Here is a 24366-nt window from a genome sequence, read left to right as displayed (position 1 = left end):
GGGGAGCACGTGAGAAGTATGTACTTAGCAACCCAGCAAAAAATTTAATTAAATAAGCAACTTGGAAAAATTGAAAACTAGTCTAACCGTTCCCTTGTAAACACTGCGTCGGAACCCAGTTCAAGTTCCTGTTGCAATGCTTCCATATCGTCGGGGTTCAAGTGACTCAACTCCATCCAATCGTTAAGAAGAGAGGCACTGAGTGGAGGCGGCACACTTGCCGCCGCTGCCGCTGCTTCGTCCATTCTTATAGGGCTCAAACTAAGCAATAACCATATTAGTCAAACCAAATACATAATAATATACAGTATGTAGACGGGATCACATAGGTGAATAATGCAATGATAATGTTAAGTATATTAACGTAAGCAAAAGATCTCATATGTGTGATCCCGGCTCTCGCACTTACACTCCCAAAGGTGCAGCATCTTGAAGATTGGGTCTCTTAGTGAGCGGCGCTAAAACGTCGTCAATATCCACCCCAAGCCCATATCCCGCTCCGGACCCAACAGGAGTAACGGGAAGAGCAGGAGGAGGCACGCCATCGGCAGACGATTCTGTCACCAAAAAATTAAGCAAACCGTCAGGAAACTGAGGAAACTGGGTCCCCGCCGACGCCGCCGCTGCTGCCGCTGCAGCGGCATCGTCTTCCTTTCCAATAAACTGACTCACAAGCTCCTTAGCCTGAGGCGAGAGTTTCTCAAATTCGGGAACAGAAGGACGAGCGGGAATAGGGTGCGGCGACGGCACACCGGACGGAAGCTTAGTGACAGTCACAAGAGAAGAATCCCCGGCAATTTCAACAGGTATTGGTGGAAGCGACTGCGGCGTCTCTCCCAGAGGTCGTATGGGCAAAGTATTCGAAGCAGTCCCACTAACCAACGCAATCGTTCCAATCGGAACGGATATGACTGTCGTTGCCGGCATTGGCGCAATAGGAACGTGTTTTGAAGTATTTTGCTTCATATTCTGCCATCGAGCCAGTAGTTCCTTATCTGATTCGGTCAGCGGCGGAGCCTGTTTCGCTTCTAGCGCCGCCTTCGCCTTCATTTCTTCCTTTTTCTGCCGACGACGTTCCGCTTGCCGCTCGCGCTTTCGCTTCTTGCTCTCCTCGCGTTTCATCTCGCGAATAGCGGACGGATCGAGAGCCGCCGACGTCGCCTTTTCCGATGCCGCCGACTTCGTCCGCGCAGCTTCCCTCTTCGCCTGCGCCTTCTCCGTCAATTTCTTCGACAACGACTTGAGCACGTTGGAAGCAACGACCGCAGCTTGACCGCGCGGTCGATGATAGTCCATTGCCTCGTCAATCATTCGCTGTCGCAAGTCGTCCTTCGTCAACGGTTCCTTATCGAAACTGAAATCAAAGGTAGGCGAGCAAACGGGCTCGTCGTCGACGTCGTGATATTTCTCCACGTATCGATGAGCAAGCGCCTGCTCGGCCATGCACCGCTCACTCATATCCAATCGAAGCATCTGACTCAATAGGTGTATCGCATCGAGATGAGCATTAGGAAAAAGTTCGGTGAGCGGCATGGGACTACGCTCGGGCAACTTAGCCAAATAGGACTTGACGCGCTCGGCGCCGACGTCCTCGATTAAACCCGGTTTCGGCGTTCCGAGAACGCTCAGTATCAACTGGAGTTGATTGAGATAATTGGTGCCGGGAAAAATGTGCTTTCGACCGAGCATCTCGGCGAAGATGCATCCGATGGACCACATGTCGATAGCCGCCGTGTATCGGCTGAGCGAGAGCATGAGCTCGGGCGCTCGATACCAGCGCGTTGCGACGTACTCCGTCATAAAGTGGGCGTGTTCGTCGGCGGTTGCCGAGATACCGCGCGCCATGCCGAAATCGCCAATTTTCAAATCGCAATTGGCGTTAATGAGCAAATTCGCCGGTTTCAGATCGCGATGCAGAACGCCGGCCGAGTGAATGTACTTGACGCCGCGCAGTATCTGATAGAGAAAGTAGCGTACGTGCTCGTCGGTGAGCGGCTGATCGGAATGGATGATGTGATGAAGATCGCTCTCCATTAGATCGAGAACGACGTAGACGTCGCGATAGTCGGACGGCGACGGCGGCGGACGCATCATGTCGCGAATCGATATCACGTTGTCGTGTTTGAAGTGGCGAAGGATCTTGATTTCGCGATAGGCTCGCTTTGCCGTCGTTGGAACGTCGAACGCTTTGGGAATTTTCTTGATTGCGACGCGCTCCTGCGTGTTCGCGTCGAGCGCCGAGCAGACGACGCCGTACGCGCCCGAGCCGATCGTTTCGAGCGGCTTGTAGCGCACGTCGACTTCGAAATTCACTTCGAATGCTTTGTCTTTGATTGCATAGGCTCGCTTCATCCTTCTCGTAATCCGGGTTCTCTGGGCAGAGCTGTAGTACACGTGAGGATTTTATTAGTGTCGCTTTGATTTGAGTTTCAATTTTGCGTGCGTCGGAAAGAGAAGAAAAAAATTGATAACGTAAATTGAAAAGCATACGATGCAGAAGTCTTCTAGCACGAAGTAGAGAATGCTTGCCAAATAAATAGAAAAGAAATTGGAGACGACAACGAGACCGAATATCAGTTGAGCGAGAAATTGATTCCTGAGAAGACCTTAAACAATTCATAAATCAATTCGGGCTTTAAATTAATAAAAACTACGGTGTACCAGATATCAATATTAGCAGGTAGAATAATATTCCCAAAAAGGAATTGGGCTGATTTAGAAAATGATCCTCTCCAACAATTAATCCAATGATGCCAAATCCTTTTCCATATCTATAGGCGTAGTTTACAAAAGACTTCCCTTGCGAACGATCTCACCTCGACGTAAACGCCTTAGAACAGCTCACGTACTCGCTGATGTCGCACAGAGCTTGATACGAAGGATCGTTGAGCTTCTTCACCTCCACAAAAAGAGAGTATCCAGAAACAACGAGTCCGACAAAGCAGAGCAGAGAACGACTTAGACCGATCCAACTCATCGTTCGCTTAGCGCAGTGCACGGGGGCGATTTCCCGTACAGAAGAGGCGGCTTCGCTCTCTTGCGCGTGCGCCTCACCACCTGCCACATCGCCATCTTACTTCTCACCGAAGGGGCACTGGGCGACAGTAAACAGACCCAATGGACGACAAATCGATGAACAAGGATCTCGATCAATGGATAGAACAGCTCTACGACTGCAAGCAACTCACCGAAACTCAAGTGAAGGTCCTTTGCGAAAAGGCACGTGAAATTCTTTCGCGCGAGTCCAACGTCCAAGACGTGAAGTGCCCCGTGACGGTGTGCGGCGACGTTCACGGTCAATTTCACGATCTAATGGAGTTGTTTCGCATCGGCGGCCGTTCGCCGGATACGAATTATCTATTCATGGGCGACTACGTCGATCGCGGCTACTATTCGGTCGAGACCGTCACGCTTCTCGTCGCGCTCAAGGTCCGCTATCCGCACAGGATCACCATTCTTCGCGGCAACCACGAAAGCCGACAGATTACGCAGGTACGGGGGTTGACGTTAGAAGGGGCGTGACTGCTTGCCTTGCACCATTTCCTATAAGAAAAACAGCGGGTTCGTATCACGCGAAAGCCTTGATTTGTCGTTTGGTAGAGGATGTGACGTCTTATCACCCTAATTGCTGTACTTGGAGCATGAAATAGTCCGATGCCAATGTGTGGGGGAGGGGTCGAAAAAGAGAGACTGACAGTGGAGGGTGCTTATATTACGTAGGTGTACGGCTTTTATGACGAGTGTCTACGGAAGTACGGCAATGCGAACGTGTGGAAATTTTTCACCGATCTCTTCGACTATCTGCCACTTACTGCGCTCGTCGAGAATCAAATCTTTAGCCTCCACGGCGGTCTCTCGCCGTCAATTGATTCTCTTGATCATATACGAGCGCTCGATCGCATACAGGAGGTGCCACACGAGGGGCCCATGTGCGACTTGCTCTGGTCTGATCCTGACGATCGGGGTGGCTGGGGAATATCGCCGCGAGGTGCTGGCTACACCTTTGGCCAGGACATCTCCGAGTCATTCAATCACAATAATGGGCTCACGCTTGTCTCGCGGGCCCATCAATTAGTGATGGAGGTAAAGCTTGGGATTAATTAATTAATAATGATTTGCTGTTTGTGACGCGCTTTCTGTTCCCAGGGATATAATTGGTCACACGAGAGAAACGTTGTGACGATTTTTAGCGCGCCGAATTATTGCTATCGCTGTGGCAATCAGGCCGCCCTGATGGAGCTCGACGATGGGCTCAAGTACACCTTTCTTCAATTTGATCCAGCGCCGAGACGGGGAGAGCCGCACGTGACGCGACGCACACCTGATTATTTCCTGTGAAGAAAAACAGTAGCGGGGGAGAAGAATCGATGTGGCAATCTTGCAGGAACTCAAAACGCAGTAGTAGATTAGAGGTAATGTAGTCTTGAAATTGTAGGGTGTACGTTATGGTGATTTTTTTCTTTCTTTTTGGTACTGTGAATGAACTGATTCCTAGTAGACGGGAATGCAGCCTATGTCCTTGTTATTATATTACTATTCTTGAAATGCGATGTGGACATACTTTTCTTGAGCGTTCATCTTTTCTTCAGCAGTAGAGTTTAATCAGCTCGTCGCTGACAGCTGATGGTGTCAATACTCCCAAGTCAGTAACTAGGAGATTAATGTATGACGGTGGTGTGTAGTCTACTGAGAAGTGTCTTGACATGTCACTGCCGTTGGAATCACCCTCCTATATATAGAGAGAGCGACATGCATGGAAAAGGAATGATTTTGCGCGTGCTTACATACCTTGCACTTATTTGGAGCTTCTTGTTGATTTAGCGGAAAAAGACGAACAAATTTGAAGCTTTCAGCAACGGCATAAACTGGCTTATTAGCAGCTTTCGCCACTACAGCAATTTGGTATGTACCAATCTAAAAATCAAAAAATATTAAATTGAGGACCTTATCTTTAATTCTTAAGACCTAAACACGAAATTGAGAGCCTAATCTTTAATTCTTAGAACCTAAATAGTAAATTGAGGGCCTAATTTTAAATTCATTGAGCCTAAATATAAAGTTGAGAGCCTTATCTTTAATTCTTAGTGCCTAAGTATTAAATTGAGGACCTTATCTTTAATTCTTAGGACCTAAATATTAAATTGAGGGCCTAATTTTTAATTCTTAGGACCTAAATATTAAATTGAGGGCCTAATCTTTGATTCTTAGTGCCTAAATATTAAATTGAGGGCCTAATCTTTAATTATTAAACCCTAAATATTAAATTGAGGGCCTAATTTTTAATTCTTAGGACATAAATATTAAATTGAGGGACTAATCTTTGATTCTTCGTGCCTAAATATTAAATTGAGGGCCTATCTTTGATTATTAGTGCCTAAATATTAAATTGAGGGTTTAATCTTTGATTCTCAGTGCCTAAATATTAAATTGAGGGCCTAATCTTTAATTCTTAGGGCCTAAATATGAAATTGAGGGCCTAATCTTTAATTCTCAGTGCCTAAATATTAAATCGTGGTCCTAATCTTCAATTCTTAGAACCTAAATATTAAATTAAGAGCATAATCTTTAATTCTTAGGCAATAAATATTAAATTGAGGGCCTAATTTTTAATTCTCAGAACCTAAATATTATATTGAGGGCCTAATCTTTGATTCTTAGTGCCTAAATATTAAATTGAGGGCCTAATCTTTAATTCTTAGGCCATAAATATTAAATTGAGGGCCTAATCTTTCAATCTTAGAACCTAAATATTAAATTGAGGGCCTAATCTTTGATTCTTAGAACCTAAATATAAAATTGAGGGCCTAATCTTTAATTCTTAGAACCTAAGTATTAAATTGAGGACCTTATCTTCAATTCTTAGGACCGAAATATTAAATTGAGGGCCTAATCTTTGATTCTTAGGCCTCAAATATTAAATTGAGGGCCTAATCTTTAATTCTTAGGCCCTAAATATCAAATTGAGGGCCTAATCTTTGATTCATAGGACCTAAATATTAAATTGAAGGCCTAAACTTTAAATCTTAGGAACTACATATTAAATTGAGAGCCTAATCATAAATTATTATATCCTAAATATTAAATTGAGGACCTAATCTTTAAATATTAAGCCCTAAATAATAAATTGAGGGCCTAATTTTTAATTCTTAGGACCAAAATATTTAATTGAGGGCCTAATCTTTAATTCTTAGGACATAAATATTAAATTGAGGACCTAATTTTTAACTCCTAGAACCTAAATAATAAATTGAGGGCCTAATCTTTGATTCTTAGTGCCTAAATATTAAATTAAGGGCCTAACCTTTGATTCTTAGTGCCTAAATATTAAATTGAGGGCCTAATCTTTAATTCTTAGGGCTAAAATATTAAATTGAGGGCCTAATCTTTAATTCTTAGGCCTCAAATATTAAATTGAGGGCCTAATCTTTGATTCTTAGGACCTAAATATTAAATTGAGGGCCTAATCTTTGATTCTTAGTTCCTAAATATTAAATTAAGGGCCTAATTTTTGATTCTTAGTGCCTAAATATTAAATTGAGGGCCAAATCTTTAATTCTTAGGCCCTAAATATTAAATTGAGGGCCTCATCTTTAATCCTTAGGCCATAAATATTACATTGAGGGCCTAATCTTTGATTCTTAGAACCTAAATATTAAATTGAGGGCCTAATCTTTAATTCTAAGGCAGTAAAAATGAAATTGAGGGCCTAATCTTTAACTCCTAGAACCTAAATATTAAATTGAGGGCCTAATCTTTAATTCTTAGGCCCTAAATATTAAATTGAGGGCCTAATCTTTGATTCTTAGGACCTAAATTTTAAATTGAGGACCTAATCTTTAATTCTTAGGCCCTAAATATTAAATTGAGGGCCTAATCTTTGATTATTAGTGCCTAAATATTAAATTGAGTGCTTAATCTTTGATTCTCAGTGCCTAAATATTAAATTGAGGGCCTAATCTTTAATTCTTAAGCCCTAAATATTAAATTAAGGGCATAATCTTTAATTCTTAGGCCCTAAATATTAAATTGAGGGCCTAATCTTTGATTATTAGTGCCTAAATATTAAATTGAGGGCTTAATCTTTGATTCACAGTGCCTAAATATTAAATTGTGGTCTTAATCTTCAATTCTTAGAACCTAAATATTAAATTGAGTACCTTATCTTTAATTCTTAGAACCTAAATATTAAATTGAGGACCTTATCTTTAATTCTTAGGCCCTAAATATTAAATAGAAGGCCTAATCTTTGATTCTTAGAACCTAAATATTAAATTGAGGGCCTAATCTTTAATTCTTAGGCCATAAATATTAAATTGAGGGCCTAATCTTTCAATCTTAGAACCTAAATATTAAATTGAGGGCCTAATCTTTGATTCTTAGAACCTAAATATTAAATTGAGGGCCTAATCTTTAATTCTTAGAACCTAAGTATTAAATTGAGGACCTTATCTTTAATCCTTAGGCCATAAATATTACATTGAGGGCCTAATCTTTGATTCTTAGAACCTAAATATTAAATTGAGGGCCTAATCTTTAATTCTAAGGCAGTAAAAATGAAATTGAGGGCCTAATCTTTAACTCCTAGAACCTAAATATTAAATTGAGGGCCTAATCTTTAATTCTTAGGCCGTAAATATTAAATTGAGGGCCTAATCTTTGATTCTTAGGACCTAAATTTTAAATTGAGGGCCTAATCTTTAATTCTTAGGCCCTAAATATTAAATTGAGGGCGTAATCTTTAATTCTTAGGACCTAAATATTAAATTGAGGGACTAATCTTTGATTCTTAGGCCGTAAATATTAAATTGAGGGCCTAATCTTTGATTCTTAGGACCTAAATTTTAAATTGAGGGCCTAATCTTTAATTCTTAGGCCCTAAATATTAAATTGAGGGCGTAATCTTTAATTCTTAGGACCTAAATATTAAATTGAGGGACTAATCTTTGATTCTTCGTGCCTAAATATTAAATTCAGGGCCTAATCTTTGATTATTAGTGCCTAAATATTAAATTGAGGGCTTAATCTTTGATTCACAGTGCCTAAATATTAAATTGAGGGACTAATCTTTAATTCTTAGGGCCTAAATATGAAATTGAGGGCCTAATCTTTAATTCTCAGTGCCTAAATATTAAATTGTGGTCTTAATCTTCAATTCTTAGAACCTAAATATTAAATTGAGTACCTTATCTTTAATTCTTAGAACCTAAATATTAAATTGAGGACCTTATCTTTAATTCTTAGGCCCTAAATATTAAATAGAAGGCCTAATCTTTGATTCTTAGAACCTAAATATTAAATTGAGGGCCTAATCTTTAATTCTTAGAACATAAGTATTAAATTGAGGACCTTATCTTTAATTCTTAGGACCTAAGTATTAAATTGAGGACCTTATCTTTAATTCTTAGGACCTAAATATTAAATTGAGGGCCTAATCTTTGATTCTTAGTTCCTAAATATTAAATTAAGGGCCTAATCTTTGATTCTTAGTGCCTAAATATTAAATTGAGAGCCTAATCTTTAATTATTAAGCCCTAAATAATAAATTGAGGGCCTAATTTTTAATTCTTAGGACCTAAATATTAAATTGAGGGCCTAATCTTTAATTCTAAGGCAGTAAATATGAAATTGAGAGCCTAATCTTTAACTCCTAGAACCTAAATAAAAAATTGAGGGCCCAATCTTTGATTCTTAGTTCCTAAATATTAAATTAAGGGCCTAACCTTTGATTCTTAGTGCCTAAATATTAAATTGAGGGCCTAATCTTTAATTATTAAGCTATAAATAATAAATTGAGGGTAAATTTTTAATTCTTAAGACCTAAATATTAAATTGAGGGCCTAATCTTTAATTTTAAGGCCATAAATATTAAATTGAGAGCCTAATCTTTAATTCTTAGGACCTAAATATTAAATTGACGGCCTAATCTTTGATTCTTAGTGCCTAAATATTAAATTGAGAGCCTAATCTTTAATTATTAAGCCCTAAATAATAAATTGAGGGCCTAATTTTTAATTCTTAAAACCAAAATATTAAATTGAGGGCCTAATCTTTAATTCTTAGGCCCTAAATATTAAATTGAGGGTCTAATTTTTAACTCCTAGAACCTAAATAATAAATTGAGGGCTTAATCTTTGATTCACAGTGCCTAAATATTAAATTGAGGGACTAATCTTTAATTCTTAGGGCCTAAATATGAAATTGAGGGCCTAATCTTTAATTCTCAGTGCCTAAATATTAAATTGTGGTCTTAATCTTCAATTCTTAGAACCTAAATATTAAATTGAGTACCTTATCTTTAATTCTTAGAACCTAAATATTAAATTGAGGACCTTATCTTTAATTCTTAGGCCCTAAATATTAAATAGAAGGCCTAATCTTTGATTCTTAGAACCTAAATATTAAATTGAGGGCCTAATCTTTAATTCTTAGAACATAAGTATTAAATTGAGGACCTTATCTTTAATTCTTAGGACCTAAGTATTAAATTGAGGACCTTATCTTTAATTCTTAGGACCTAAATATTAAATTGAGGGCCTAATCTTTGATTCTTAGTTCCTAAATATTAAATTAAGGGCCTAATCTTTGATTCTTAGTGCCTAAATATTAAATTGAGAGCCTAATCTTTAATTATTAAGCCCTAAATAATAAATTGAGGGCCTAATTTTTAATTCTTAGGACCTAAATATTAAATTGAGGGCCTAATCTTTAATTCTAAGGCAGTAAATATGAAATTGAGAGCCTAATCTTTAACTCCTAGAACCTAAATAAAAAATTGAGGGCCCAATCTTTGATTCTTAGTTCCTAAATATTAAATTAAGGGCCTAACCTTTGATTCTTAGTGCCTAAATATTAAATTGAGGGCCTAATCTTTAATTATTAAGCTATAAATAATAAATTGAGGGTAAATTTTTAATTCTTAAGACCTAAATATTAAATTGAGGGCCTAATCTTTAATTTTAAGGCCATAAATATTAAATTGAGAGCCTAATCTTTAATTCTTAGGACCTAAATATTAAATTGAGGGCCTAATCTTTGATTCTTAGTGCCTAAATATTAAATTGAGAGCCTAATCTTTAATTATTAAGCCCTAAATAATAAATTGAGGGCCTAATTTTTAATTCTTAAAACCAAAATATTAAATTGAGGGCCTAATCTTTAATTCTTAGGCCCTAAATATTAAATTGAGGGTCTAATTTTTAACTCCTAGAACCTAAATAATAAATTGAGGGCCTAATCTTTGATTCTTAGTTCCTAAATATGAAATTAAGGGCCTAACCTTTGATTCTTAGTGCCTAAATATTAAATTGAGGGCCTAATCTTTGAATCTTAGGACCTAAATATTAAATTGAGGGCCTAATCTTTAAATATTAAGCCCTAAATAATAAATTGAGGGCCTAATTTTTAATTCTTAGGACCAAAATATTTAATTGAGGGCCTAATCTTTAATTCTTAGGCCCTAAATATTAAATTGAGGGCCTAATTTTTAACTCCTAGAACCTAAATAATAAATTGAGGGCCTAATCTTTGATTCTTAGTTCCTAAATATGAAATTAAGGACCTAATCTTTGATTCTTAGTGAATAAATATTAAACTGAGGGCCTAATCTTTGAATCTTAGCACCTAAATATTAAATTGAGGGCATAATCTTTAAATATTAAGCCCTAAATAATAAATTGAGGGCCTAATTTTTAATTCTTAAGACCAAAAAATTTAATTGAGGGCCTAATCTTTAATTCTTAGGCCCTAAATATTAAATTGAGGGATTAATTTTTAACTCCTAGAACCTAAATAATAAATTGAGGGCCTAATCTTTGATTCTTACTTCCTAAATATTAAATTAAGGGCCTAATCTTTGATTCTTAGTGCCTAAATATTAAATTGAGAGCCTAATCTTTAATTATTAAGCCCTAAATAATAAATTGAGGGCCTAATTTTTAATTCTTAGGACCAAAATATTTAATTGAGGGCCTAATCTTTAATTCTTAGGCCCTAAATATTAAATTGAGGGCCTAATTTTTAACTCCTAGAACCTAAATAATAAATTGAGGGCCTAATCTTTGATTCTTAGTTCCTAAATATTAAATTGAGGGCTTAATCTTTAATTCTTAGGCCCAAATATTAAATTGAGAGCCTAATCTTTAATTATTAAGTCCTAAATAATAAATTGAGGGCCTAATTTTAATTTCTTAGGCCCTAAATATTAAATCGAGGGCCTAATCTTTAACTCTTAGAACCTAAATATTATATTGAGGGCCTAATCTTTGATTCTTAGGACCTAAATATTAAATTGGGGGCCTAATCTTTGATTCTTAGGACCTAAATATTAAATTCAGGGCCTAATCTTTGATTCCCAGTTTTAATATTGAATTGAGGGCGTAATCTTTGATTCTTAGTGCTTAAATATTAAATTGAGGGCCTAATCTTTAATTCTTAGGCCCTAAATATTAAATTGAGGGCCTAACCTTTAACTCTTAGAACCTAAATATTAAATTGAGGGCCTAATCTTTGATTCTTAGTGCCTAAATATTAAATTCAGGGCCTAATCTTTAATTATTAAGCCCTAAATATTAAATTCAGAGCCCAATCTTTGATTCTTAGTTCCTAAATATAAAATTGAGGGCCTAACCTTTGATTCTCAGTGCCTAAATATTAAATTGAGGGCATAATCTTTAATTCTTAAGCCCTAAATATTAAATTCAGGGCATAATCTTTAATTCTTAGGCAATAAATATTAAATTCAGGGCCTAATTTTTAATTCTCAGAACCTAAATATTAAAATGAGGGCCTAATCTTTGATTATTAGTGCATAAATATTAAATTGAGGGCCTAATCTTTGATTATTAGAGCCTAAATATTAAATTGAGGGTCTAATTTTTAACTCCTAGAACCTAAATAATAAATTGAGGGCTTAATCTTTGATTCACAGTGCCTAAATATTAAATTGAGGGACTAATCTTTAATTCTTAGGGCCTAAATATGAAATTGAGGGCCTAATCTTTAATTCTCAGTGCCTAAATATTAAATTGTGGTCTTAATCTTCAATTCTTAGAACCTAAATATTAAATTGAGTACCTTATCTTTAATTCTTAGAACCTAAATATTAAATTGAGGACCTTATCTTTAATTCTTAGGCCCTAAATATTAAATAGAAGGCCTAATCTTTGATTCTTAGAACCTAAATATTAAATTGAGGGCCTAATCTTTAATTCTTAGAACATAAGTATTAAATTGAGGACCTTATCTTTAATTCTTAGGACCTAAGTATTAAATTGAGGACCTTATCTTTAATTCTTAGGACCTAAATATTAAATTGAGGGCCTAATCTTTGATTCTTAGTTCCTAAATATTAAATTAAGGGCCTAATCTTTGATTCTTAGTGCCTAAATATTAAATTGAGAGCCTAATCTTTAATTATTAAGCCCTAAATAATAAATTGAGGGCCTAATTTTTAATTCTTAGGACCTAAATATTAAATTGAGGGCCTAATCTTTAATTCTAAGGCAGTAAATATGAAATTGAGAGCCTAATCTTTAAATATTAAGCCCTAAATAATAAATTGAGGGCCTAATTTTTAATTCTTAGGACCAAAATATTTAATTGAGGGCCTAATCTTTAATTCTTAGGCCCTAAATATTAAATTGAGGGCCTAATTTTTAACTCCTAGAACCTAAATAATAAATTGAGGGCCTAATCTTTGATTCTTAGTTCCTAAATATTAAATTGAGGGCCTAATTTTAATTTCTTAGGCCCTAAATATTAAATCGAGGGCCTAATCTTTAACTCTTAGAACTTAAATATTATATTGAGGGCCTAATCTTTGATTCTTAGGCCCTAAATATTAAATTGGGGGCCTAATCTTTGATTCTTAGGACCTAAATATTAAATTCAGGGCCTAATCTTTGATTCCCAGTTCTAAATATTAAATTGAGGGCCTAATCTTTGATTCTTAGTGCTTAAATATTAAATTGAGGGCCTAATCTTTCATTCTTAGGCCCTAAATATTAAATTGAGGGCCTAACCTTTAACTCTTAGAACCTAAATATTAAATTGAGGGCCTAATCTTTGATTCTTAGTGCCTAAATATTAAATTCAGGGCCTAATCTTTAATTATTAAGCCCTAAATATTAAATTCAGAGCCCAATCTTTGATTCTTAGTTCCTAAATATAAAATTGAGGGCCTAACCTTTGATTCTCAGTGCCTAAATATTAAATTGAGGGCATAATCTTTAATTCTTAGGCAATAAATATTAAATTGAGGGCCTATTTTTTAATTCTCAGAACATAAATATTAAAATGAGGGCCTAATCTTTGATTATTAGTGCCTAAATATTAAATTGAGAACTTAATTTTTGATTTTTAGTGAATAAATATTAAATTGAGGGCCTAATCTTTAATTCTTAGAGCCTAAGTATTAAATTGAGGGCCTAATCTTTAATTCTTAGGCCTCAAATATTAAATTGAGGGCCTAATCTTTGATTCTTAGGACCAAAATATTAAATTGAGGGCCTAATCTTTGATTCTTAGTTCCTAAATACTAAATTAAGGATATAATCTTTGATACTTAGTGCCTAAATATTAAATTGAGAGCCTAATCTTTAATTATAAAGCCCTAAATAATAAATTGAGGGCCTAATTTTTAATTCTTAGGACCTAAATATTAAATTGAGGGCCTAATTTTTAATTCTCAGGCAGTAAATATGAAATTGAGGGCCCAATCTTTAACTCCTAAAACCTAAATAAAAAATTAAGGGCCTAATCTTTGATTCTTAGTTCCTAAATATAAAATTGAGGGCTTAATCTTTGATTCTCAGTGCCAAAATATTAAATTGAGGGCATAATCTTTAATTCTTAAGCCCTAAATATTAAATTCAGGGCATAATCTTTAATTCTTAGGCAATAAATATTAAATTGAGGGCCTAATTTTTAATTCTCAGAACCTAAATATTAAAATGAGGGCCTAATCTTTGATTATTAGTGCCTAAATATTAAATTGAGGGCCTAATCTTTGATTATTAGAGCCTAAATATTAAATTGAGGGACTAATCTTTGATTATTAGTGCCTAAATATTAAATTGAGGGCCTAATCTTTAATTCTTAGTTCTAAATATTAAATTGAGGGCCTAATCTTTGATTCTTAGTGCTTAAATATTAAATTGAGGGCCTAATCTTTAATTCTTAGGCCCTAAATATGAAATTGAGGGCCTAACCTTTAACTCTTAGAACCTAAATATTAAATTGAGGGCCTAATCTTTGATTCTTAGTGCCCAAATATTAAATTGAGGGCCTAATCTTTGATTCTTAGTGCCTAAATATTAAATTGAGGGCCTAATCTTTAAATATTAAGCCCTAAATAATAAATTGAGGGCCTAATTTTTAATTCTTAGGACCAAAATATTTAATTGAGGGCCTAATCTTTAATTCTTAGGCGATAAATATTAAATTTAGGGATTAATTTTTAACTCCTAGAACCTAAATAATAAATTGAGGGCCTAATCTTTGATTCTTAGTTCCTAAATATTAAATTAAGGGCCTAACCTTTGATTCTTAGTGCCAAAATATTAAATTGAGGGCCTAATCTTTAATTATTAAGCTATAAATAATAAATTGAGGGCATAATTTTTAATTCTTAAGACCTAAATATTAAATTGAGGGCCTAATCTTTAATTCTAAGGCCCTAAATATTAAATTGAGGGCCTAATCTTTAATTCTAAGGCCCTAAATAATAAATTGAGGGCCTAATTTTTAATTCTTAGGACCAAAATATTTAATTGAGGGCCTAATCTTTAATTCTTAGGCGATAAATATTAAATTTAGGGATTAATTTTTAACTCCTAGAACCTAAATAATAAATTGAGGGCCTAATCTTTGATTCTTAGTGACTAAATATTAAATTGAGAACCTAATCTTTAATTCTTAGGCCCTAAATATTAAATTGAGGGCCTAATCTTTAATTCTTAGGACCTAAATATTAAATTGAGGGCCTAATTTTTAATTCTCTGGGCCTACAAGGGACTGGCCAACTCTTCTCCCCTGTAATAAATTACAGTGAATTACAAGGGAGTAGCCGATTCTTCTCTCATGTAATAAATTACAGTAAATTACAATTGACTGGCCAACTCTTCTCTTCTGTAATAAATTACAGTAAATTACAATTGACTGGCCAACTCTTCTCTTCTGTAATAAATTACAGTAAATTACAATGGACTGGCCAACTCTTCTGTCCTGTAATAAATTACAGTGAATTACAAGGGACTAGCCGTCTGTCCTCTAATAAATTACAGTAAATTACAAGGGACTGGCCAACTCGCTCTCCTGTAACAAATAACAGTAAAATTAAAAGAGATAAGAAGACTCTTCTGTCCTGTAATAAACTACAGTAAATTACAAGGGACGGGCCAACTCGCTCTCCTGCAATAATCAAATTGAGAGCCTAATCTTTAATTCTTAGGACCTAAATAGTAAATTGAGGGCCTAATTTTTAATTCATTGAGCCTAAATATTAAGTTGAGAGCCTTATCTTTAATTCTTAGTGCCTAAGTATAAAATTGAGGACCTTATCTTTAATTCTTAGGACCTAAATATTAAATTGAGGGCCTAATTTTTAATTCCTAGGACCTAAATATTAAATTGAGGGCCTAATCTTTGATTCTTAGTGCCTAAATATTAAATTGAGGGCCTAATCTTTAATTATTAAGCCCTAAATATTAAATTGAGGGCCTAATTTTTAATTCTTAAGACCTAAATATTAAATTGAGGGCTTAATCTTTGATTCTTAGTGCCTAAATATTAAATTGAGGGCCTAATCTTTAATTCTTAGGCCTCAAATATTAAATTGAGGGCCTAATCTTTAATTCTTAGAACCTAAATATTAAATTGAGGGCCTAATTTTTAATTCTTAGTTCCTAAATATTAAATTAAAGGCCTAATCTTTGATTCTTAGAACCTAAATATTAAATTGAGGGCCTAATCTTTGATTCTTAGTGTCTAAATATTAAATGGAGGGCCTAATCTTTGATTGTTAGTGCCTAAATATTAAATTGAGGGCCTAATCTTTGATTCTTAGTTCATAATATTAACTTGAGGGCCTAATCTTTAATTCTTAGGACATAAATACTCAATTGAGGGCCTAATTTTTAATTCTTAGGACCTAAATATTAAATTGAAGGCCTAATCTTTAATTCTTAGTGCCCAAATATTAGATTGAGGGCCTAATCTTTGATTCATAGAACCTAAATATTAAATTGAGGGCCTAATCTTTGAATCTTAGGACCTAAATATTAAATTGAGGGCCTAATCTTTGACTCTTAGAACCTAAATATTAAATTGAGGGCCTAATCTTTGATTCTTAGTGCCTAAATATTAAATTCAGGGCCTAATCTTTGATTCTTAGTGTCTAAATATTAAATGGAGGGCCTAATCTTTGATAATTGGTGCCTAAATATTAAATTGAGGGCCTAATCTTTGATTCTTAGTTCCTAAATATAAAATTGAGGGCTTAATCTTTGATTCTCAGTGCCAAAATATTAAATTGAGGGCATAATCTTTAATTCTTAAGCCCTAAATATTAAATTCAGGGCATAATCTTTAATTCTTAGGCAATAAATATTAAATTGAGGGCCTAATTTTTAATTCTCAGAACCTAAATATTAAAATGAAAGCCTAATCTTTGATTATTAGTGCCTAAATATTAAATTGAGGGCCTAATCTTTAATTCTTAGTTCTAAATATTAAATTGAGGGCCTAATCTTTGATTCTTAGTGCTTAAATATTAAATTGAGGGCCTAATCTTTGATTCTTAGTGCCTAAATATTAAATTCAGGGCCTAATCTTTAATTATTAAGCCCTAAATATTAAATTCAGAGCCCAATCTTTGATTCTTAGTTCCTAAATATAAAATTGAGGGCCTAACCTTTGATTCTCAGTGCCTAAATATTAAATTGAGGGCATAATCTTTAATTCTTAGGCAATAAATATTAAATTGAGGGCCTATTTTTTAATTCTCAGAACATAAATATTAAAATGAGGGCCTAATCTTTAATTATTAGTGCCTAAATATTAAATTGAGAACTTAATTTTTGATTTTTAGTGAATAAATATTAAATTGAGGGCCTAATCTTTAATTCTTAGAGCCTAAGTATTAAATTGAGGGCCTAATCTTTAATTCTTAGGCCTCAAATATTAAATTGAGGGCCTAATCTTTGATTCTTAGGACCAAAATATTAAATTGAGGGCCTAATCTTTGATTCTTAGTTCCTAAATACTAAATTAAGGATATAATCTTTGATTCTTAGTGCCTAAATATTAAATTGAGAGCCTAATCTTTAATTATAAAGCCCTAAATAATAAATTGAGGGCCTAATTTTTAATTCTTAGGACCTAAATATTAAATTGAGGGCCTAATTTTTAATTCTAAGGCAGTAAATATGAAATTGAGGGCCCAATCTTTAACTCCTAGAACCTAAATAAAAAATTAAGGGCCTAATCTTTGATTCTTAGTGCCTAAATAATAAATTGAGGGCCTAATCTTTGACTCTTAGAACCTAAATATTAAATTGAGGGCCTAATCTTTGATTCTTAGTGCCTAAATATTAAATTCAGGGCCTAATCTTTGATTCTTAGTGTCTAAATATTAAATGGAGGGCCTAATCTTTGATAATTGGTGCCTAAATATTAAATTGAGGGCCTAATCTTTGATTCTTAGTTCCTAAATATAAAATTGAGGGCTTAATCTTTGATTCTCAGTGCCAAAATATTAAATTGAGGGCATAATCTTTAATTCTTAAGCCCTAAATATTAAATTCAGGGCATAATCTTTAATTCTTAGGCAATAAATATTAAATTGAGGGCCTAATTTTTAATTCTCAGAACCTAAATATTAAAATGAAAGCCTAATCTTTGATTATTAGTGCCTAAATATTAAATTGAGGGCCTAATCTTTAATTCTTAGTTCTAAATATTAAATTGAGGGCCTAATCTTTGATTCTTAGTGCTTAAATATTAAATTGAGGGCCTAATCTTTGATTCTTAGTGCCTAAATATTAAATTCAGGGCCTAATCTTTAATTATTAAGCCCTAAATATTAAATTCAGAGCCCAATCTTTGATTCTTAGTTCCTAAATATAAAATTGAGGGCCTAACCTTTGATTCTCAGTGCCTAAATATTAAATTGAGGGCATAATCTTTAATTCTTAGGCAATAAATATTAAATTGAGGGCCTATTTTTTAATTCTCAGAACATAAATATTAAAATGAGGGCCTAATCTTTAATTATTAGTGCCTAAATATTAAATTGAGAACTTAATTTTTGATTTTTAGTGAATAAATATTAAATTGAGGGCCTAATCTTTAATTCTTAGAGCCTAAGTATTAAATTGAGGGCCTAATCTTTAATTCTTAGGCCTCAAATATTAAATTGAGGGCCTAATCTTTGATTCTTAGGACCAAAATATTAAATTGAGGGCCTAATCTTTGATTCTTAGTTCCTAAATACTAAATTAAGGATATAATCTTTGATTCTTAGTGCCTAAATATTAAATTGAGAGCCTAATCTTTAATTATAAAGCCCTAAATAATAAATTGAGGGCCTAATTTTTAATTCTTAGGACCTAAATATTAAATTGAGGGCCTAATTTTTAATTCTCAGGCAGTAAATATGAAATTGAGGGCCCAATCTTTAACTCCTAGAACCTAAATAAAAAATTAAGGGCCTAATCTTTGATTCTTAGTGCCTAAATAATAAATTGAGGGCCTAATCTTTGATTCTTAGTGCCTAAATATTAAATTGAGGGCCTAATCTTTAATTATTAAGCCCTAAATATTAAATTGAGGGCCTAATTTTTAATTCTTAAGACTTAAATATTAAATTGAGGGCTTAATCTTTGATTCTTAGTGCCTAAATATTAAATTGAGGGCCTAATCTTTAATTCTTAGGCCTCAAATATTAAATTGAGGGCCTAATCTTTAATTCTTAGAACCTAAATATTAAATTGAGGGCCTAATTTTTAATTCTTAGTTCCTAAATATTAAATTAAAGGCCTAATCTTTGATTCTTAGAACCTAAATATTAAATTGAGGGCCTAATCTTTGATTCTTAGTGTCTAAATATTAAATGGAGGGCCTAATCTTTGATTGTTAGTGCCTAAATATTAAATTGAGGGCCTAATCTTTGATTCTTAGTTCATAATATTAACTTGAGGGCCTAATCTTTGATTCATAGAACCTAAATATTAAATTGAGGGCCTAATCTTTGAATCTTAGGACCTAAATATTAAATTGAGAGCCTAATCTTTGACTCTTAGAACCTAAATATTAAATTGAGGGCCTAATCTTTGATTCTTAGTGCCTAAATATTAAATTGAGGGCCTAATCTTTGATTCTTAGTGTCTAAATATTAAATGGAGGGCCTAATCTTTGATAATTGGTGCCTAAATATTAAATTGAGGGCCTAATCTTTGATTCTTAGTTCCTAAATATAAAATTGAGGGCTTAATCTTTGATTCTCAGTGCCAAAATATTAAATTGAGGGCATAATCTTTAATTCTTAAGCCCTAAATATTAAATTCAGGGCATAATCTTTAATTCTTAGGCAATAAATATTAAATTGAGGGCCTAATTTTTAATTCTCAGAACCTAAATATTAAAATGAGGGCCTAATCTTTGATTATTAGTGCCTAAATATTAAATTGAGGGCCTAATCTTTAATTCTTAGTTCTAAATATTAAATTGAGGGCCTAATCTTTGATTCTTAGTGCTTAAATATTAAATTGAGGGCCTAATCTTTAATTCTTAGGCCCTAAATATGAAATTGAGGGCCTAACCTTTAACTCTTAGAACCTAAATATTAAATTGAGGGCCTAATCTTTGATTCTTAGTGCCTAAATATTAAATTGAGGGCCTAATCTTTGATTCTTAGTGCCTAAATATTAAATTGAGGGCCTAATCTTTAAATATTAAGCCCTAAATAATAAATTGAGGGCCTAATCTTTGATTCTTAGTGCCTAAATAATAAATTGAGGGCCTAATCTTTGATTCTTAGTTCCTAAATATTAAATTAAGAGCCTAACCTTTGATTCTTAGTGCCAAAATATTAAATTGAGGGCCTAATCTTTAATTATTAAGCTATAAATAATAAATTGAGGGCATAATTTTTAATTCTTAAGACCTAAATATTAAATTGAGGGCCTAATCTTTAATTCTAAAGCCCTAAATATTAAATTGAGGGCCTAATCTTTAATTCTTAGGCCCTAATATTAAATTGAGAGCCTAATCTTTAATTCTTAGGACCTAAATAGTAAATTCAGGGCCTAATCTTTGATTCTTAGTGCCTAAATATTAAATTGAGGGCTTTATCTTTGATTCTTAGTGCCTAAATATTAAATTGAGGGCCTAATCTTTAATTCTTAGGCCTCAAATATTAAATTGAGGTCCTAATCTTTAATTCTTAGGACCTAAATATTAAATTGAGGGCCTAATTTTTAATTCTTAGGACCTAAATATTAAATTGAGGGCCTAATTTTTAATTCTTAGTTCCTAAATATTAAATTAAGGGCCTAATCTTTGATTCTTAGAACCTAAATATTAAATTGAGGGCCTAATCTTTGATTCTTAGTGTCTAAATATTAAATGGAGGGCCTAATCTTTGATTATTAGTGCCTAAATATTAAATTGAGGGCCTAATCTTTAATTCTTAGTGCCTAAATATTAAACTGACGGCCTAAACTTTAATTATTAAGCCCTAAATATTAAATTGAGGGCCTAATTTTCAATTCTTAGGACCTATATATTAAATTGAGGGCCTAATCTTTGATTCTTAGTGTCTAAATATTAAATTGAGGGCCTAATCTTTGATTCTTAGTGCCTAAATATTAAATTGAGGGCTTAATCTTTGATTCTTGGTGCCTAAATATTAAATTGAGGGCCTAATTTTTGATTCTTAGGCCCTAATATTAAATTGAGAGCCTAATCTTTAATTATTAGTGCCTAAATATTAAATTGAGGGCTTAATCTTTGATTCTTAGTGCTTAAATATTAAATTGAGGGCCTAATCTTTAATTCTTAGGCCCTAAATATGAAATTGAGGGCCTAACTTTTAACTCTTAGAACCTAAATATTAAATTGAGGGCCTAATCTTTGATTCTTAGTGCCTAAATATTAAATTGAGGGCCTAATCTTTGATTCTTAGTGCCTAAATATTAAATTGAGGGCCTAATCTTTAATTCTTAGGCCCTAATATTAAATTGAGAGCCTAATCTTTAATTATTAGTGCCTAAATATTAAATTGAGGGCTTAATCTTTGATTCTTAGTGAATAAATATTAAATTGAGGGCCTAATCTTTAATTCTAAGGCAGTAAATATGAAATTGAGGGCCTAATCTTTAATTCTAAAGCCCTAAATATTAAATTGAGAGCCTAATCTTTAATTCTTAGGGCCTAAATATTAAATTGAGGGCCTAATCTTTAATTCTTAGGACCTAAATATTAAATTGAGGGCCTAATTTTTAATTCTCAGGGCCTACAAGGAACTGGCCAACTCTTCTCCCCTGTAATAAATTACAGTGAATTACAAGGGACTAGCCGATTCTTCTCTCATGTAATAAATTACAGTAAATTACAATTGACTGGCCAACTCTTCTCTTCTGTAATAAATTACAGTAAATTACAATGGACTGGCCAACTCTTCTCTCATGTAATAAATTACAGTAAAATTACAATGGACTGGCCAACTCTTCTGTCCTGTAATAAATTACAGTGAATTACAAGGGACTAGCCGTCTGTCCTCTAATAAATTACAGTAAATTACAAGGGACTGGCCAACTCCCTCTCCTGTAACAAATAACAGTAAATTTAAAAGAGATAAGAAGACTCTTCTGTCCTGTAATAAACTACAGTAAATTACAAGGGACGGGCCAACTCGCTCTCCTGCAATAATCAAATTGAGAGCCTAATCTTTAATTCTTAGGACCTAAATAGTAAATTGAGGGCCTAATTTTTAATTCATTGAGCCTAAATATTAAGTTGAGAGCCTTATCTTTAATTCTTAGTGCCTAAGTATAAAATTGAGGACCTTATCTTTAATTCTTAGGACCTAAATATTAAATTGAGGGCCTAATTTTTAATTCTTAGGACCTAAATATTAAATTGAGGGCCTAATCTTTAATTATTAAGCCCTAAATATTAAATTGAGGGCCTAATTTTTAATTCTTAGGACCTAAATATTAAATTGAGGGCCTAATCTTTAATTATTAAGCCCTAAATATTAAATTGAGGGCCTAATTTTTAATTCTTAGGACCTAAATATTAAATTGAGGGCCTAATTTTTAATTCTTAGGACCTAAATATTAAATTGAGGGCCTAATCTTTGATTCTTAGTGCCTAAATATTAAATTGAGGGCCTAATCTTTAATTATTAAGCCCTAAATATTAAATTGAGGGCCTAATTTTTAATTCTTAGGACCTAAATATTAAATTGAGGGCCTAATCTTTAATTATTAAGCCCTAAATATTAAATTGAGGGCCTAATCTTTAATTCTTAGAACCTAAGTATTAAATTGAGGACCTTATCTTTAATTCTTAGGACTTAAATATTAAATTGAGGGCCTAATCTTTGATTCTTAGTGCCTAAATATTAAATTGAGAGCCTAATCTTTAATTCTTAGGCCCTGAATATTAAATTGAGGGCCTAATCTTTGATTGTTAGGATCTAAATATTAAATGGAGGGCCTAATCTTTAATTCTTAGTGCCTAAATATTAAATTGACGGCCTAAACTTTAATTATTAAGCCCTAAATATTAAATTGAGGGCCTAATTTTCAATTCTTAGGACCTATATATTAAATTGAGGGCCTAATCTTTGATTCTTAGTGTCTAAATATTAAATTGAGGGCCTAATCTTTGATTCTTAGTGCCTAAATATTAAATTGAGGGCTTAATCTTTGATTCTTAGTGCCTAAATATTAAATTGAGGGCCTAATCTTTAATTCTTAGGGCCTAAATATTAAATTGAGGGCCTAATCTTTAATTCTTAGGACCTAAATACTCAATTGAGGGCCTAATTTTTAACTCTTAGAACCTACATTTTTAATTGAGGGTCTAATCTTTGATTCTTAGAACCTAAATATTAAATTGAGGGCCTAATCTTTGATTCTTAGTGCCTAAATATTAAATTGAGGCACTCATCTTTGCTTCTTAAGGCCTAAATATTAAATTGAGGGCCTAATCTTTATTCTTAGTGCCTAGATATTAAATTGAGGGCCAAATCTTTAAATCTTAGGACCTCATTTATAGGGCGGCCACAGTGAATGCAATAACCTTGTTTATAATTCCACCGCTTTCTACCACTCCTTCAGCTCCAAAAATAACCAGATCAACTCGTTCCATTATGTAGCTGGAAACACATACTTGCAATCAACTCATTCTTCCACGCTTCCTTTACCCAACGGCAGCATCCAGAATAACAAAGGTAGGCACTCCAGCCTCCTCTAGGCTCTTTTCCATAATATATCTGAAGAGATGTACCGGTAAAATGTGAAAGCCCCTCAGTGCACTGTTTCACAATGCTAACCCAGATTTGTCTGGTTGAGATTCCGTAACAAATATAGTAAAGCGCTTATTTGCCTTGGCAGCCTCTTGAAGCATATTCAACACAACACGCGACCGCGAGTGAGTCAGTATGGTCTAACGGCACGCATTCAAAATACGGTATCTGTACTAGAAGAACACACCGCTCCGTCGTGTATAAAAGGCATTCCTAGTCGAGTAATTTTTGCTCGCGCTTGAGCTGCTCGCTGAAGATACAGCTGGCCTTCAACAAAAAGTCTCTTATTACAATATAAGACAGCTGTACTATTCTTAGTAGAAACCGACTTCCAACAAATCGGACTTACCTCTTTCAATCAAAAGTCGTTTGCACTCGCTAAAATCCTAGAGAAAACGATTTAAATTTCAAGTTTTGAATATGCCCTGTGCCCTGTCTTTTGCCTGTTTGTCCAGTGCCGTGAGTGTTATAAATCGCAAAAAGAGTTCGCATCCGGATTCGACTGAAACGACGGATTGATCGCTCGTTTGGAGCTGATGTCCCGCCTCTTTCAAATCGGTCGTCAATTCGGATACCGTCTCGGCTACATTGTTCAGTGAAAAGTCTATTAGATCAAATGCACTCGTCTACCTGTGTTTCCTTTGAGAAATTCGATGAGTGTGTGGATTGCCGCAATGGCGGTCGACATCTCGGGATCGTTCTTCATTAGCCGCTCAAAGAACGGCACCAAGTCTGCACCAGAAGCCAATAGAGGAAATGAGAAATCTAATTCGACGGCAAACAACCTTCCTGCTGCAATTTCTGCGTAGTAGCCATCGCGCTTACGGGAAGTG

General features: G+C 34.0%; 4 protein-coding genes across 4 annotated transcripts; 1 reads left to right on the top strand and 3 right to left on the bottom strand.

Moving 5' to 3' along the window:
• Positions 1–12: 12 nt before the first annotated feature.
• LOC136187456 (mitogen-activated protein kinase 7-like) lies at positions 13–2419 on the bottom strand. The gene is made up of 2 exons (XM_065975057.1): positions 410–2419; positions 13–261 (listed from the first exon to the last, which is right to left on the bottom strand). Exons 1-2 carry the CDS (start codon positions 2350–2352, stop codon positions 78–80), a joined length of 2127 nt encoding a protein of 708 aa, XP_065831129.1. The 5' UTR covers positions 2353–2419; the 3' UTR covers positions 13–77.
• On the bottom strand, positions 2332–3450 carry LOC136187463 (vitamin K epoxide reductase complex subunit 1-like protein 1). The gene is made up of 3 exons (XM_065975065.1): positions 2817–3450; positions 2662–2771; positions 2332–2606 (listed from the first exon to the last, which is right to left on the bottom strand). The coding sequence occupies exons 1-3, from the start codon at positions 2975–2977 to the stop codon at positions 2407–2409; spliced, it is 471 nt and encodes a 156-aa protein (XP_065831137.1). The 5' UTR covers positions 2978–3450; the 3' UTR covers positions 2332–2406.
• Positions 3048–4570, top strand: LOC136187461 (serine/threonine-protein phosphatase 2A catalytic subunit beta isoform). The gene is made up of 3 exons (XM_065975063.1): positions 3048–3492; positions 3721–4083; positions 4147–4570. The coding sequence occupies exons 1-3, from the start codon at positions 3118–3120 to the stop codon at positions 4336–4338; spliced, it is 930 nt and encodes a 309-aa protein (XP_065831135.1). The 5' UTR covers positions 3048–3117; the 3' UTR covers positions 4339–4570.
• On the bottom strand, positions 4077–24366 carry LOC136187462 (translation initiation factor eIF2B subunit alpha-like). The gene is made up of 11 exons (XM_065975064.1): positions 24319–24366; positions 24164–24265; positions 23977–24116; positions 23883–23919; positions 23721–23800; positions 23561–23673; positions 23432–23500; positions 23308–23383; positions 4789–4914; positions 4562–4729; positions 4077–4511 (listed from the first exon to the last, which is right to left on the bottom strand). The coding sequence occupies exons 1-10, from the start codon at positions 24347–24349 to the stop codon at positions 4586–4588; spliced, it is 918 nt and encodes a 305-aa protein (XP_065831136.1). The 5' UTR covers positions 24350–24366; the 3' UTR covers positions 4077–4511; positions 4562–4585.

The sequence above is a fragment of the Oscarella lobularis genome, chromosome 5 (genome assembly GCF_947507565.1).
Source record: "Oscarella lobularis chromosome 5, ooOscLobu1.1, whole genome shotgun sequence".
Classification (NCBI taxonomy): domain Eukaryota; kingdom Metazoa; phylum Porifera; class Homoscleromorpha; order Homosclerophorida; family Oscarellidae; genus Oscarella; species Oscarella lobularis.
This window is presented reverse-complemented; position numbering and strand designations above follow the sequence as displayed.